The sequence below is a fragment of the Heterodontus francisci genome, chromosome 2, assembly GCF_036365525.1.
Source record: "Heterodontus francisci isolate sHetFra1 chromosome 2, sHetFra1.hap1, whole genome shotgun sequence".
NCBI lineage: Eukaryota > Metazoa > Chordata > Chondrichthyes > Heterodontiformes > Heterodontidae > Heterodontus > Heterodontus francisci.
The window spans coordinates 181,746,965-181,764,624 of record NC_090372.1 but is presented as its reverse complement, the minus strand read 5'-3'; the positions used below and the strand labels follow the sequence as shown (position 1 = coordinate 181,764,624).

The window sequence follows — 17,660 nt, the reverse complement described above, 5'->3', positions numbered from 1 at the left end:
GCCAAGGGGACAGCCTGGGAATTTGTCATTGGTGAGGAAAACAGAGGTCAAAAAACCTCTAATAAAATCGAAATTCTAGTAAGGGGTAAAATTTATCTTGAAATTTGACGATATGAAGAAACAAGTCTTGAAAGTAAAGTTCGGTCAGTACAATTGTTTAGTAATGGTGTTTTTAAATAGTTTATATTCTGAATTTATCAAGCTGTAAGTAAAGTTTTGGTAGTTGAGATTTTATAAGATGCGAGTGATCTTTTATGAATTTACAGAAAAAGTACATGAAATGGAAAAGGAGCACTTGAACAAAGTACAGACTGCAAATGAAGTGAAGGTAACTCCATCCATTGGTACTGACAGAATTAATTCTGTGCATGTTATATTGCCCTGATGATGCTTTAAATGATATTATGCTGGCCCGCATATTCATTTATGACATAAAGGTATATATTTGTGAAACATTTTGTCTGTGTATAGATTGTTCAGGTTTCAAACTGATGTGTAATATTTCTAATATTCACTTCTGATTATAGAAAGCTGTAGAGCAGCAAATGCAGAGTCACCGTGAGGCCCACCAGAAACAGATCAGCAGTTTGAGGGATGAGATTGAAAAGAAGGAAAAGCTCATCACTGACCTTCAAGAGTATGTTTCAGTACTTATAACGCTTTTTAAGCACAATACTTGCATTCATAATATTTGGTCTGATCATTTTTTTTGTATGTTTAAAAATAAACTTATTGCTCTGTACTTCAATTTTCTTTGATTTTCCTGGTCCGTGGCATCAACGAATACTGGTCTTGCCATTGACGCTCGCGTCCCATGAAAAGAAAAACTTGACAATTGCTCACTGATTAAAAATGAATCTTTAATGTTTTGGACAAGCATGGAATGCAATTTGAAACCTTTAATGAAATATTTGACTCCCAGCCACTGTTATTCAAACTTCAAGCCTCATTGGCTAAGTCTTGGTATTTTCTTTGCTAATGCAACATTTTTTTTTTTAAAGCGGAGTAAGATAGCCAGTTCTTACATCAGAGATCCCTGCTGCCCCAGAATAGGGTTCACATCCGGCCTGCTAAAGGTTTCCATCTGGCCCGCGGATGTATTTCAGAGATGAGAAATTTCCAATTGGATTCTTCTCCCAGACCAGCTTTTTAAAAAATATTGCAAGTCAGTTTCACAGCTGACAGCTGCTGCATGAAGGCTAATGGCCTTTATCGCAGGAGGATTTGAGTGCAAGAGTAGTGAAGTCTTGCTTCAATTGTATAGAACCTTGGTAAGACTGCACCTGGAGTACTGTGTGCCGTTTTGGTCCCCTTACCTTAAGAAGGATATTATTGCCTAGAGGGAGTGCAGCAAAGCTTCACCAGACTTGTTCCCAGGATGGCGAAACTGTCCTATGAAGAGAGATTGGGGAAACTGGGCCTGTATTCTCTGGAGTTTCGAAGTATGAGAGGTGATCTCATTGAAATCTGCAAAATACTTAAAGGGATAGACAGGGTAGATGCAGCTAAGATGTTCCCCTGCTTGGGGAGTCTAGAACCAGGGGACACAATTTCAAAATAAGGGGGAAGGCACTTTGGACAGAGATGAGAAATTTCTTTACTCAGAGGGTTGTGAATCTTTGAAATTCTCTACCCCAGAGGGCTGTGGAAGCTTAGTCATTGAGTATGTTTAAACTAGAGATTGACAGATTTCTAAATATCAATGACCGAAAGGAATATTGGGATAGTGTGGGGAAAAAGGCACTGAAATGGATGATCAGTCATGATCGTATTGAATGGTGGTACAGGCTCGATGGGCTGAATAGCCTACTCCTGTTCCTATGAGAGCAATAACAGGGGTTTCCCAACTTCGGACAGATTTAGGGTTTTCTGACTTTTTTTAAAAAAGGCTGCCGGAAAACACCAAGTCTGTCCAAAGTTGGGAAACCGCTGTTCCTGATGTTGGCGCCTGTCGGCTGTGAAACTCAGCGCAATTTAAAAAAAAAAAAACAGCCACAAAGCTGCTGTACTGAGTTCTCCTGTTCCCTGCAAATTTTTGTGGGGAGGAAGGAGGGGTGGGGGCAGAGAGAGGGAGAGTCAACACAGGGGCAGGACGGTTTCAGAGATGGAAAAGTTAGAGAGCGAGGGAGAGTGTGATCAAGATCCCTCCTAGACAGATGGACATCTATCCGGAATACTCCACATCGCTACAACACGTTTGCAGGCAAACATTGACTATCTGTGCAAGCCAAAAAATGCCAGATATCTCACTAAATCAGTGTCCAGCATAGTGATAAGAAAGTAAGTCAATAGATTAGTCTTATCATTTAAAGCTTCTTCACAAAAATGCACCTTTGTTGTTTTGATTAACAGTAAGATACATTTTTAATGCCTTTATCTTGCCGAAATTCTCACTGGCCCCCCATGTAAGACAAAAATTGTGACGTGGCCCCCCACGTGAAAAGGTTGGACAACCCTGCCCTTGAACTACATCACATGTTAGCTGCGAATTGAGTAAAGGCTCAAGTGATGCTCTCCCGGCTGAATTATTGAGCGAGAACAATGATTTCCCTGCCTATTGGAGTTTGAGGGAGGTATAAATTCTTCAGACATGACGTGTTGATACTACATTATTAGCTGCGGTTTGGATTTAAATGGTAATGTTCATAGCTGATTACAAACTGTTATGTTCATGTTCTTTTTCCATTTGGTAACAGCCAAAATCAGAAAATGATGCTGGAGCAGGAGCGTCTACATGTGGAACATGAAAAGCTAAAAACTGTGGATCAGGAGAAAAGCCGCAAATTGCATGAACTGACGTAAGTAACTTGTGGGTTTCATGTACATGTAAATTACAAGACTTCTTTAAAGTTTTAATAAAAATATTAGAATGTTAAAACTCAATGCTGTAATATTGATATAAAATTATTTTAGGACAAGTTATAATACACAGGTTATTTAGTAAATTATTAGTACCATAAAGCTCAACCTATTTAAAGGAGCAGGAATTAGGTTTTGTATTTGTTCCAGAATCTTTGGTAGTGCATGTAATATCTCGTCATTTGTGTAAATAAATCTTATTCTAAATAATACATGCTACTGCTGTTTAGCATTATGCAGGATCGACGAGAACAAGCAAGGCAGGACCTCAAAGGTTTGGAAGAGACGGTGGTAAGTGAAGTTGAAGATGTTGGATTTGGATTTGAGATTTTTTTTTTTAACAGAAATACATTCACACAAAAAAATTGTGCAAGAATTAATCGATGTATTCTCATTTTTATTTCTGTAGGCAAAAGAACTCCAGACACTCCATAACCTTCGGAAGCTGTTTGTTCAAGACTTAGCGACCAGAGTTAAAAAGGTATGTAAGTAGTAATCTTGCATCTGGGTAATGTCAGTACACATGGTGGAACCTGATGGAAACCCACTTGCAGCTTTCAAACTAAACATATTTTGGCTCCTTTCAATACACAAATGGCATCGTTTACGAAGTACAGAACTTGAGCATATTTGTTGGAGATTTGAGTTTGGATTGGTAAACTTATTACTGAAGCATGTTTAATGGAAGTAGCTTCTTTTGCAGTCTTAAAAAGAGCTTGCATTTATGTGCTGTTTTGTCATGGGCTGAGTTTTACTAGCCCTCTGGCGGGGGTGGGGGGGCCCCGGAATATTCTAGCGGGAGAGGTCCGCCACGACCCCCGACGCCAGGTATGGCCCACTCCATTCTATCAGTGGCGACGGCAACACAATTTAAGTATGCTAAGTGCCGCTTACCTTGCCTGATTATGTATCCGCTGCTAGTCGCTCCTCAGTTGCATATTTTTCACTGAAGGGGCGGCTGTCACGTGCTGTCCCGCTCACGAATGAAAGAAGCCAGTGGGACAGCAGCAGAGGGAGCAATCGGAGACTGTGCAGCTAAGTCTATTCCGGGGTCTCCACTCTGCATACTTGAAGGGAGGTGGGGGGGTGGGATTACTGGGGTCTGCACTCTGCATACTTGAAAGGAGGGGGGATGGGATTACTGGGGGCATAGCTCTGCAGGCATGAAGGGAGATACTGCGTACTCTCCCTCCATAAAGGGAGGCCACTCTGCATTGCTTGTTTGTGAATGAGGGAGCAGTGGCACTCCAGTCACCCTGTGAGTGGGGAGGGTGCCAGAAACGGTAGGCGAGTAAAGGTTACCTGGCTGGTGGGGCAATTGATGCAGCTGGTAGAATCTTGTACCAATCTTAGTGGGAACTAAGATGGGCAATGCCATGCCACGCCACATAGCGGATGCATGAAAGCGCCTGATGTAACAGTCAACAACAATGCCTGCCCTGTTAGGAACCTCCGAGGAAGTGAGGGATACGACTTTTTGTCACGTGGAGATGGGGATGGTTCAACTTATATTGTCTGATCCGCTTCTAGTGAGGATCCATATGCACCATAGGCAGTGCCAGCAAGCTGGTGCAGCCCACGTAGAGGCCCCCGGTCGTGAGCAGCAGCAGCCCCCAAGGAGAGCTCGCCACTACAGGTCACCGCATGACATACCTGCATATGTCTGAGCGCCAGTGTCACGGGCGACTGCGGATGTCGAGAGAGGCGGTAACGCCTCTCTGTGCCCTACTTAACGATGGCCTGCAGCTGATGAGCTTCGGTGGATATCCTATGCATGTGGCCCTCATAGTAACTTTTACGCCTCTGCATCATTTCAGGGACCCACCGGAGACCTTTGTGGGGTCACTTAGTCAGCAGTGCACCGCTGCATCAGGGAGGTCACCGATGCCCTGTACCGGAGGGCCGGTGACCATGTCTGGTTCGCAACGGACCCTGGGAACCAGGCCCAGAGGGCCATTGGTTTCGGCTCCATCACGGGAGTCCCACAGGTGCAAGGGGTCATAGACCTGCACCCATGTGGCCATCAAGGCTAGTGCTGGGCGACCAGCTGCATAAGTAAACCGTAAGGGCCTCCACTCGCTCAATGTACAGTTAGTATGTGATCACCATAACCATTTTGTGCCCGCTTTCCAGACAGCTGCCATGACTCTCCCATCCTGCACTAGTCCCAGCTGGCGCTGCTGCACACTGAACTGGCTCAGATGGAAGGCTGGCTTCTTGGAGACAAGGGCTACCCCATGCAGACATGGCTCCTGACACCAGTGAACCACCTCACCACTGCTGCAGAGGAGAGATACAATGCCAGCCATGGAGCTCCAGGAGCCACCATTGAGCAGGCAATTGCCTGCATAGATCAGGTGGTGCCCTGCAGTATGAGCCGGAAAGGGTAGCCCATATCAGCTCTGCACAACTACGCACTCGATGGGGGGAGGCCTTGCAGGATGAGGACAAACGTAAGCAGGGCTCCTCAGACAACGAGGACACTGAGGACTTGCAGCAGGAAAGGAGCACGGGTGGTCAGAGAGCATACAAGGCAAGCAGCGAGCAAGAGATACACGGCAACACCTTATTGATCAAAGGTTCTCCGCGCCATAGGAACCATGTGCTTTGCAAGCCACATTGCACCCTCATTCACCTGTTGTGTAGCACCCCACATCTGCAGCATCTTTGCATCCACCGTTACTGGTAGCAGCAGACTGAGCCATTGTCCATGTTACTGCATCTGTGGAGTTGCACCTGAGTAATACTGGCATGGCAATTATGTTGTTCCATACATAGGTAGTGCTGAAAGGCCAATGATGTAATGGGCGGAGACATGATCGGTACGTGCTGGCACACTTCATTCACACAGTAAACGCAACACAGATGTTAGTGAAGATTTAGAGATTGAACTTTTCAGTGTTGTCACCTGTGCAGTCCCATTTGTGGCAAGGTGGTTTTTAGAAACTATTGCAGGTGTTCCTTCACGGTGCCACTTCTGTGCTGGCAAGCTGGCTGGAGGAAGGCTGCTAATCAGATTGCCTTTTGGCTGTGGATGACTTTGGCAGTCGTGTTCTGTGCGCACGAGGCCTGGAGAGCCCCAGCTGGCTGGGGGAATGATAGTTCATGCTCTTCAGGCTTTGGACCTTTGATGCCAGTTCCTCTGCCACCTCCCAACTAGGCTGCTTTGGTCAGGCAGGAGGGCCTCTTCTTACCATCACTGGGGAAAAGGACCTTCCACCTTGCCCACACAGTCTGGAGGAGAGTGAGCAGGGAGGCATCGCTGAACCATGGGCCACCCTGGAACACCCCTCTGCAATCTTCGGTTTTTGCTTTGGTCCTTTAAGTGCAAAGGTGATTCCACAGGGTAACTACTCTTAATTTGTGGTTGCAAGGTTTCTCTTGCACATGTTTGAAAACTAATGCAAGACTAGTGAGGAAATCTGTGCTGTTGTCCTGGTTTTTCATCTATGACAGAGCGACACACGTTCACGTACACTTTGCTTCTGCAGTAGCTGATCATAATTATTGATGTAATATATTTCTGGTTTGCAATGTGACTAGAATATAAACACATTTTCCTGGTTCTTTAAGAAGTACTTTTAATTCTGGTTACATGTCTTTTCACATAACAGTCAGCAGAGAAATGCAGATTCCAAATGCATATTAATCTGCGGCTTTTCACATTCAGATAATTAAAAGTCCATAGTATGTAGATATTAAATTATGCGTTTATTTCTGTTGATGTATTTGCCTTTTATGATGCAATTCAGTCTCATGTTCTAGTATGTGCAAAATTAAGATTATTCACCCAGGTGCAGCATGCCTACAAAAAGGAATGTTACACTTGAGTGGAAAAAGAGGATCTCAAGTGCACAGGACACTGGGACAAAGCAGAGTAAGTATGTGGCAGCAAAGCAGAAAGTGCTGGAGAAACTGAGCAGGTCTTGTAGCATTTGTGGAGAGAGAAGCAGAGTTAACTTTCAGGTCTGTGAAAGTAAACTCTGCTTCTCTCTACACAGCTGCTGCCAGACCTGCTGAGTTTCTCCAGTGTTTTCTGCTTTGCTGCTAGATTCCCAGCATCCCTGCTCTTCAATAGTGAGGTAAGTATTTATCTGGCAGCTGTCAGGAAGTAGGTGCTGGGGTGCTTTAAAAAGGGCCCCAGCACCTGCTACACAGCTGATCCAATGTCCATCACAGCGCCGGATGTCTTGCCATCCGCCACGTAATATGGGGGGTGGCACATTGCTGTGATGTTCATGACGGCACTTAATATAGCGGGGGCTCAGCGATGGGCGATCTGCCCGGGTGGGCTGCCATCTTCAAAGCGCGCTGCAATCGGCGGCGCGCTAGTAAAATTCAGCCCCATGTCTTCAGACCATCCAAAGTACTTCACCTGCAATTAATTATTTTTGATACTATGTAGGTTAATGCAGCAGCCAATTTGCATACAGCAAGGTCCACAAAGTATTTATTTATTTACATCAGTACCTCTGCAAAACCTGTAGTATTGCAATTTCTGTAGTGTGAGCCAGTAAATTTGTCAGTGGCCAACAGTCTCGCTGTTGGTGTTGCATCTTTAATTTTGAGTGCTCTGTCGGGATTTCTTTTCTACCGTTTGTAAACTTTGATTGTCAAAACGAGGGATTTTGATCCCGAGAACGAAACAGGTTTTATTTTGAGCATCCAGCTTCTGCATCATCAACTGGCTGGTCAGATTTAACAATTGGATGCAATGCAAATCTGCTCTCCCCAAGTGCAGAAGAGCATTCCTTACACGACTACATTTTTATCTTCATGACCAGTGATGCTTTGACCTCTGACCTAGGTTGCCAGCTTACTGGTGTATATTAGCACAAAGGGCAGTTTGCATTATGGATTCAAGCCCACGAAGAACTGTTATGAGGCTGTCCAAACCTTTTTGAATGTTAACCTTTTTTGCCAGCAAATGGTGAAAGTGTTAGCCCATCAGTCTAGGCTGGTTTGAACCCATGCCCCAGAACTGAGAGTCTAGCATCTAACTCATTAGGTCGCCAAGTTTTATTTTTAATTGCATAAACTTAATCAATGTAGTAAGCCTACATGTCATTGTTTACGGCATGTAGTCGATTGGTTTAAAATGAGCTAATGAGATTTTGGACAATTTTAACAGACAACAGCTACACCAGCACAACCCGTCTGCAACTTTTTAAAAATGCTGTCTGACTAGTTTATAATTGCATTTGGAGCATAGAATATGTACAAGCATACTAATTCAGGTTCAGTGTACAGGATTAAATGAACCTTGAAATGGAAGTATGATATGAAGCCGAGTGGCTGATTGCAAGCAAAAAAAAAAGTTTTGAGATCGGTTGAAGATTTATCGTTATAATTAGGAATTCTTAAGTGAATTTGTTGTCATTTTATTTGGGAATTATTCAATACGAAGCAACTAATGCAACTGCCCTAATATAATTTACTATCTGCTCTCTTGCTTGAAGCAAAGAGCCAGTTTTTAAATGTATATTGCTGCAGTTCTTTCTTTGTACCACTAGAGGTCCTATGTCAGCTTGTGTTCAGAATAACTGATAGGAATGTTTCTTGGCATTTTTTTTAAAATGGCAAACTGGTACTATTTGTGGCTTACACAAGTGTCTTATACTAGCTGAAATGTGCTTTTAAACTAAATCCCGGGACATAAACTCACTTGGATTTTGTTTACTATCTTTTTTTAGTTACCTCCTGAGCAGAAATTTCCATGAGTGGAAATACCGATATGGTTTGGGCTTTTGGTCTGTGCTTAATTTTGTTTCGGACAAAATTTGATTTTCAAGATGTAGGATTTCACTGCTGGTGAATGGAATAGTTGTGCAAATTTTGACGCTCGGTGTTGGGATCAAGCAATTCCAGCTCGGGGATTACCATTGCTGACATGTAACCCATCCCTATTTAGTTTGGAAGATTTTTTAAAATTCCTTCTTGGGATGTTGTTAAGGCAAGCATTTATTGCCCATCTGTAGTTGTCTTTAAAAAGTAGTTTTATGCCACCTACTAACTGTTCAATACAACTGAGTGGCTTGCTAGGGCACTTCAGAGGCCAAGCAGGTGTTGGTGTGAAACGGAAGACCTAGACCGAGTAAGGACAGACTATGGATTTCTTTTCCTAATGGACCAGTTAGGTTTTTAACTGAAATCTGGCAGTTTCATGGTCACTTTACTGATTTTTCAGTTTTTTTAAATTTCAAGTTTTTTTTAAAGTTGAAACTAAATTCTCGAACTGCCACAGTGGGATTTGAACACTCATTCTCTGGATTATTAGTTCTGGCCTCTAGCTCACTAGTACAGTAACATAACCACTACACTGCCTTGCTATTAGTTGTGAGCTACTTTTACTCCTGCATTTTTAGCCCCTTTCAGTCACAATTAATTTTAACGACTAGTATTTGGATTTTCTCCCCCCCTCCCCACTTTTATAATAGTAAATAATTCAATTTAGTCCCTAAATCCAGTTTTCATTTTATACAAATTAAACATTGGAAACTGCTGGTTAGAACCAGAATATCAACTGTCCTCTCTTCCAAGTCTGCTCCTTCTGCTCTTGTCTTGGACCTGGAGAAAGTACAAAAATAATGTGTAAGGATGATACCAGAATGGAGGACAGGAAAGGCTCAACCGGCTGGGGCTCTTTTCTCTAGAAAAGAGAAGGCTGAGGGGTGACCTGATAGGGCCGATTTAAAGACCACTTTCATAATCTTAAAGAAAATGTTCCCAGTTGTGGGGAGTACAAAACTAGAGGTCATAAATATAAGATAGTCACGAATAGGGAATTCAGGAGAAACTTCTTTACCCTAAGAATGTGGAACACGCTATCTCAAAGAGTAGGTGAGGTGACGAGCATCAATGCATTTAAGGGAAAACTAGATAAGCATATCAGGGGGACATGAGTAAAAGTATATGCTGAAAAGGTTAGATGAAGAGGAGTGGAAGGAGGCTCGTGTGGAGCATAAACACTGCCATAGACCAGTTGAACTGAATGGCCTGTTTCTGTGCTGTAGATGCTATATAGCTATGTAATTCTTCTCTGATTGGAAGTGATTGAGAAATAACAAATTATCTACACAGATATATTGCATAAATGTGGAATGTTATGTGTACTGCAGTGCTGTTCAATCTGTCATCTGCATTCATTACAAATGCAATACAAGACCCTCTAAGCCTCTTGGTAATCCAGGTTTTATTCTTTCTGTGGTTGACTTATTGATTAGTATTAAAAATTTGCATTCTACGTCAGTCACTTGAGAGAAATGGTTGATTCTGGCCTGGTGAGTTTGTTGACATCTACTTTCTTGTACTGTACTTCATTGAAGTTGTGTTTTACAGTAATAAATTTTCCATTTCAAATGTTTGAGTGCCTTGGATCTGTAAATCTTTGTATCACATTTTATCCCAGAGTGCTGAAATGGATTCTGATGACACTGGTGGTAGTGCTGCACAGAAGCAAAAAATTTCCTTTCTCGAGAACAACCTCGAACAGCTCACAAAGGTTCATAAACAGGTAGGCCAAAGGCATTAAAATTTCTGCGTGAGCTTTTACTTAACTTCACTCATCAGACCTGTTTACGTTCCCGATTGACTCAGATTTCATATTCATGAAACAGCAGCAAATAATAACTGAGCAAATAGAGAACATGCTGATCAGGAATGAGAACTGCCAGTCACAAATTTCCAAAAGCTACATATCAAAAGTAGCCATTCGTTAATAACAATCCTTTTTTAAAGAAAAAAAATCCTTTTAACCACCGTCTTGGATTATTCGCTAAACTGAGTACTTACTACTTTAAATAAAATATGTAACAAGGTACAGAATTACAAAATTAACAGGAAAATTATTAAACTTTTACAATCTCCATTTCTATTGGAGACTGTGTCTATTTGAGAAGCCTAAGAGTTTGATGTCCTGATCCATCAAAATTTCACTATTAGCCTAAGAGATTCATGTTACAGCCTACAGCTGCCAGGATTCACCTATACCTACAGCTTCAACAATTTTTTCTGACTTGCGCAAGACCAGCCATTCAGAGTGCCAGGACTTGCACTTAACTCAATCCATTCTAATAAATTACTGAACAAAACCCCCCAGGAAAAGCAATTTTAGGAATAATCAGCGTGTTTTTTTTAATTTGTTTAAATCTTTAGAACGACATCAATTATAAACTCCAGCTTTTTCTGAGGTAACTTTGAAAGTAAAAATGTGTATGATGTATATTAGCTGATCTGCAATTCTCGCAAGAGAACAAAATAAAGATGCAAAAAAGTTTTTAGTTTGAGGCATCAGCGACGTTTAAGAGGCATCTTGACAAATACATGAATAGGATGGGAATAGAGGGATACGGTCCCCGGAAGTGCAGAAGGTTTTAGTTTAGACAGGCATCAAGATCGGCACAGGCTTGGAGGGCCGAATGGCCTGTTCCTGTCCTGTACTGTTCTTCTAGTTATTTATTAAAAGCCAAATTCTGAACAGATGGACAAGAAAGATAAAAAGCTGTTTCCTTATATTACATTGAGATTTATTGTGTAACTTTGGTACTTTTTTATTTTTCACCAACTGCAGGGTAGAATACTGTATTTTCCAAAAAGCAATCAGAGGACTCTTGCCGAGGGAAACCTTTCACCAATGATGTTCATTGGAGATATGTACCAATCCCTCTCTTCCACACGGTAGCACCATGCTACCCTCCTTGCAATAGTGTAATCTCTCTCTTTGCAATGCCATGGTAGAGCTGTTAGTATAAATACAGTTTTGCCTGGCTTGTGCTTGACAGTCAAATTGGAGCTCTGCTGATTGAAATCTATCTTTTTTTAAAACAAAAAGGAGTCATTGACTTGGCTAGAATTTACAAGTAGTAACAACTGCCTATTGATAGTTTATAAGGAGCTACAATTATTTTGATTTTCCTATTTAGATTAGGGTTTCCATTCTGCAACCTTAGGTTGCACCATGTGGTTCTTGAGCTGTGGCATTCTAGCCCTCAACACCAAGGTACCAAAGTCCTAATTACATTTGTAGTAATTGTTCCTAGTTTTTCTTGTTTAGATTTTGTCAGCCTGAAAATTTGTAAAGGGCCATCTTTTAGCACTACTGATTCATTGGTGGATAAACCCTGAATCCGGATACCCAAGATCTGTAACTAACTTAAGATATACAAATTAATGAGTATGTATTTAAACTACTTGATACCCAAGGCTCCATGGTATATGCAGCTCACAAAAACAGCTTGAACTGCCCCAATTATGACCATCTACCCACAAAGAGGCCAGGTTAGTAGCTAAGCATTGAAGCAATTGGATTTATACTGTAGCCAGGTTACACACGCATTTTGTTTTGTTTTTTGTGTGTTCATGTTTGAAACTATTCAACACATTACTGATATTTACATTGTCTCTGTTTTGAATAGAAGCAATACACTTAAAATATTGTGATTATTCAGCAATCAGACAGAAACCTTACTACTTGCTATAATGTTCAGTTCTTGGCAGCAAGATTCAAGGTTTTCTATTAACTCATGACAGACAAAGTCAATTTCTATCACAAATTAAAAGCAACTTCTTTTCATTTCCTATAGTTTGTGATTAATTCAAAAAAAACTATAATTGAATAATCCATTTATAGCACTCATTTCAATATCATATGAAATACTGTAATCCCAATTGAGACCTTAGAACCCCCTGGTGCTTCAACTGAACTATTAAGTATCTCCTTCATATATCAAAACAGTCATTGAGGGGTTCATATAGGTCAAGGACTGGGAAATAAATCCTGGTATCTTGTATGTATGTATATACATTAAATGAACCAAATCATTACGTTAAACTTTATCTTTTTTTTTGCTGAAGGTTGATGCTGTCCAATTCTTACTTTTAAATTGTAATTTTGTGAAGTCCTGATGCAATCTGATCATGTTTTCATATTTACTAAAGTTAAGTTGTTATACTTGCCTTTAGTTGGTACGAGATAATGCAGATCTCCGTTGTGAGCTTCCGAAACTGGAGAAACGACTTAGAGCTACAGCTGAGAGAGTCAAGGCTTTGGAATCTGCATTAAAGGAAGCCAAAGAGAATGCAGCCCGAGATCGCAAACGCTACCAGCAGGAAGTGGATCGCATCAAGGACGCTGTGCGAGCAAAGAATATGGCAAAGAGAGTTCATTCTGCACAGATTGGTATGTTAGATACATTACGGCAGTGTAGAATCCAACAGTTTATCTAGATATAAATTGATCATTTTAATTAGATTCAAGTTATTTAAGAAAATCTTTGAATCATAGGACCAATGTTATTTTATGATTGCGACTAAGTTATTTTGTAGATTGTTGAAATAAATTATTGCTCTTGCAGAGACCTGGTGTGGACACAGGCTGAATAACCTCCCTCTGTGCTGTAAACATTCTATGATCATATTGACATGAAATCAATACTTTGGACTGTAAATTTACAAGTACTTTACGTGCATGTGAATTTACTCTCAAATGTAGGAACTACATTGTTGAGTAGCAAATTGTACACCCAATTGTACTATCCACATTACTGGAAATGTAGTCAGAATTAATTGTTGGAAAACCAGGAGAAGGAAGTATTTATTGTGCTTGTATATTATGACCAGGTGAGAAAGGGTGTCCGGGGTCTTTCTCAGCCTTTATCTGGTCTCATTGTAATACGGTTTTATTTTTAAACACTGTTTTGAGCTGTTGGTGAATCCTTGTTCACCGCTTTCCAATTATAAGGCAAAGAAATGAGCACAAACAGGCTTTCTTAGGTTTAAAGAAGGAAAGTGAAATTTATTAAAACTTAAACTCTAATTCAGTTAACACCTGCGGATACACGTCGCGCCCCACGCTAGCATGCATATGCGATATGCACATGCAAATAGAGACAGAAGCAAAAATAAAGTTGACAGGTTTGAGGCAATCTCTAAAGAGGGTTTTTTGTTGATGTGCTTCAGGCTCGCTGTAGTCTTTGCTTGTAGGTAGATCTTGCTTTTCATTGGGCCCCAGTATTCTTCTTAAACCTTGTTTACTGTAGGAGACTTTCTCTCTTGGGGTTCATATGTCTTAAATGGTTTCCGAAACTGGTGAGAGAGATGAGAGCAGACAGGAGAGAGGCGGCGGCAAGCCAGCCACGAGAGGTCTTTTCCAGTCCAGGAGGAAACAGCTTTCTTTCTTCAAAACCTTTGTGGCAAGTTCAAATTCAAAAAACTCAGGTTGCCCAGAAGGTTATTCATGTGACTGAGGGGGGTGGGTGTGACCACGTCCAATTGTGTATTCGGCCATCTTAAGCAGTCAACCTGGAATGCGATCTCCTCCGCCCTCAACGTCTGGTAATCAAAAGTCCATTGTGGATTGAATGTGTCAGGAAATGGTCTTTTGTCTTTTTTAAGCACTGTCTGTAAATATGCAAATGTCTTTCCAGTCAAGGGTCTGGTGTTGTTTTCTTTTAAAATGCAACTTCTTTCTTTACTCCAGTAACAATTTTAAAATTTAATGTCCATGTGGCGAAATATATGTACCTCATTCTTAGCAGGTGGGGGCTTGCATGCAGGGGAATGAAATGCAGTTTGGGGAAAAAAAAGGTGCATTTCATTAAAAGGTTTGAGAGAAATAGAAGATACAGAAAGAAAAACCATGTAATTCTCTCATTCATCTCCATTCATTCATAACTCCTAAAGCTGATTAAAATTGTCTTTTCTGGGTGCCAGGCCTGCTTTAATTCCCCCTCTTTGGCATCCCAGTAACTATGTGGTTCTTTGGAGAAGCTTCTTCAGCTTGCCCATTGCTGTGACTGCCTACGTTTTTGGTCCTGTTGAGGTAATTTTTTTTCCCCGGAGAGTCAGTAGTGGGCGGGTCTATCCTGAACGCACTCTGCTTTGCTGAGTCATGCAAAGACTTTTGACTTCAGGGGATGGGTGGTTCCCTTTTTCTCTGCCTGTGGGGAGGATTCTTTGTTCATCTCCCCTTTTTTCTCTGGGGCACTCCTACCTGCAGGTATGTATGCAGACTTGACTGCACTCTCCTGTGCCACTTCGACTAGGTGAGGCATCACCCTCGTGGTTTCTGTGTCCCCTAGAAGTCTCTTTGTCTCTGCAAGTTCCTGTAAATGCTGTTAGCAGCTCTGTTGGGGTGCTTCTAGAGTTTGCATTTACATAGGAGGATGTGTGGTCTAACTTTTCCCATTTTTCGGGGTTAGCTGACCAGACAGTAGGGGTTTTCATTCGGGATTCTTCCCGGACTTCCTTTAACCTGCCCTCTTGGTCACTTTTCCCCCTTCTCCTTCTAAGTGTCTGCCAGCCATGTGCCTGCCGGTCCCCTTTTGTTCTTGGCGGGGGTCCCTTACAGCTCACCAGCCTTCTGCTGGAGGGTCTTCCTAACACTGGTACAGGACCTAGGGGTGCAGGTTTCACTGTAGGTTGGGGTTTCCCTTCAACCTGGCACATGTGGCAACTCCTGCAGTACTCCACCGCATCTTTGGCCAGTCAAACCACTGTCTTATGCGGGCTTTGGTCTTTCGTATACCGGCATGTACAGCCACTGTAGTCTCGTGGGCCTTTAATATTTCTCCCCGGTACCTCTGTGGCACCACTAACTGCTAAGCTACTGTCCACTCCTTGCCCTCACGTCTGTGAGGAGGACTCCATTTCCTCATCAGTACCTCATTGTTTAAATAGTAGCAATCGGGGACTCCCTCTGCTTCACTTTCAGACTGGGCAGCCTGTGCTAACTCTCGCAATACTGGGTTGGCTCACTCAGCCTCACCTAGGAAAAATCCATTGAATTCACTCCCTGGGTCTCCTAACTTTCCAAAGAAAGTCTGGGACAGGCAGACCTCATGGTCATTTGCCTGCAGTGGCAATGCAGTCTCCTTTGGGGGAGCTGGTTTGATCATGGCCTGATCCACAACATATTCAGGGAAACTGTAAGGGACAGTCTCTGGCCATTGCCCTGTCTCTCTGACCTCCTGCAGTCTTTCTTGCGCTACTGTGGGGGCTACCACCTTCACCCCTGCAGGTCAACCCTGTCCACAGATAAACTAGGGACAGGCACAGGCACAGACATGATGGGCCAAGTGGCTTTCTGTGCCTTAAACTTTCTATGATTCTATGAATCTCTATGGTCGCCAGTCCTGAAATTAGGTCGCAGTCCAGGTGCACCCAGTGTACAGATACAGGCATACGCTGCCCTCCAATACCATTCACCACCATTTTGGTGTACACTGCACTCACGGGGTGGGGAGGGAGAGGTCAGGATCAAGTGGCCCCGGTGTCCCTGAGAATCACTATGGGCTTGCTTGCCCCACTCGAGGGGTATGGGGTTACTTTCCCTTCAGACACAAAACCCTGATAACCTTCAGGAGTCCTATTAACTTTTCCTGCACTGGCCGTAGTAAGCTTCCTGAGTTACACTCTTAACTGCAGTTAAAGCTGCAGCTTGTTCTGCAGGGCTTTCCATCAGGGCCATGTCTTCGCTCAACAGGTGTGCCCTGATTAACGCTACCAGTTTTTCCTTTAGTTTCCAGCAGTCAGCTTTTAAATGCCCTGCCTTATTATAATGGAAGCACATAGGTCTCCGGGTCTCACTCTTGCTCACAGCACCTTCCTTTTTGGCTGGAGAAGGGCCCCCTGTGTCTCCTCTGCTTTCTTCTTTGCTTTCTTCTTTCACAGGACTGCCTGGGCGGAGATCACCTTCCCACCCGTTGTCCTTTTTCGGATTTGTGGGGGTGATTAGGAAAGTTTCTCCCCTGGGAAACCAACTTATAAATTAAAGCAAACTTATTGGCCAGAATGGCTGCTTGCCGGGCTCCCTGAACCCGCTGCTCCTTTACATGGGTCTTCATTGAGAGTGGGAGAGAGTTTTTAAATTCCTCTAACAGAATTACTTCTCTAAGAGTCTCATAGCTGAGCTGTATTTTTAATGCCCTCAGCCACTGGTCAAAAGCCAGCTGCTTACTTCTTTCAAACTCCAGATAAGTTTAATTAGCTTGCTTTTTGACTCCACTTTTGGCGATAAGCTTCGGGTACTAATTCATATGCCCCGAGGATAGCATTTTTGGTCCGTTCATAATTTGATTAACTCTCATCTGACAACAAGGAATAAACCTCATGGGCTTTTCCAGTTGGCTTGCTTTGTACTAAAAGAGACCAGGTCTGAGGTGGCCATTTTAGCTGCCTTGCCCGTTTCTTAAAAGACACAAAAAAATTCTTCCACATCTTCCTCATTGAATTTTGGAATTAATTGAGTGAGTTTTAGCAATTTTGTACCCAGCCCTGAATTCTGCTCCTCCATCATGCTTTCACTGGGGTTACTCTGTTGCGCCCTAGTTAACTCGAGCTGCTTCAACCCTCTTTCTTCACATTCTTTCTGGAATATGCGCTCTCGCGCTTGCCCTCTCCGCCGCGCTCGCGCTCTTCATTTTCTTCAAGTTCCTTCCGGGAGGCTCTTTCTCTCTCTCTTTCCTCAAATTCAAGTTTCCTCTCTTCCAGTTGTATCTTTGCTAAATACCCTGTCGGAGTCTGCTTCTAACCCTATTTCTGCCTCTTCAGATTCAAGGGAAAAATGATTGGCCACTAGCCTTAGGAGTTCAGACTTCCTAGCCTTGCCACGTACAGTGATCCCACACTGCTCAGCCATTTTTCTCAACTCCTCCATAGACAGCGCTTTTAACTTCTTCCAAATTATTTCACCCTGGCTTGGAGAGCGACTCGCTTCAGTTGCAGACATGATAGTATTCAAGCGCACACAACCAGATGAAAACCTGTATTAAAACCTTGCTCTTTTTGATTGGGAACAATTTGGC

The 17,660-nt window shown here is 42.5% G+C and overlaps 1 protein-coding gene across 2 annotated transcripts in view; it reads left to right on the top strand.

Annotated features, from left to right (window-relative positions):
- The window catches only part of LOC137349152 (kinesin-1 heavy chain), a 140,929-nt gene that overhangs the window by 107,000 nt on the left and 16,269 nt on the right, over nucleotides 1-17,660 (top strand). For both annotated transcript variants that reach the window (XM_068014575.1, XM_068014565.1), the window contains exons 18-24: nucleotides 267-328; nucleotides 528-637; nucleotides 2,697-2,798; nucleotides 3,090-3,150; nucleotides 3,269-3,340; nucleotides 10,268-10,372; nucleotides 12,820-13,036. In XM_068014575.1, the coding sequence (XP_067870676.1) occupies nucleotides 267-328; nucleotides 528-637; nucleotides 2,697-2,798; nucleotides 3,090-3,150; nucleotides 3,269-3,340; nucleotides 10,268-10,372; nucleotides 12,820-13,036 (729 nt within the window). The remainder of the gene's footprint in view (nucleotides 1-266; nucleotides 329-527; nucleotides 638-2,696; nucleotides 2,799-3,089; nucleotides 3,151-3,268; nucleotides 3,341-10,267; nucleotides 10,373-12,819; nucleotides 13,037-17,660) is intronic.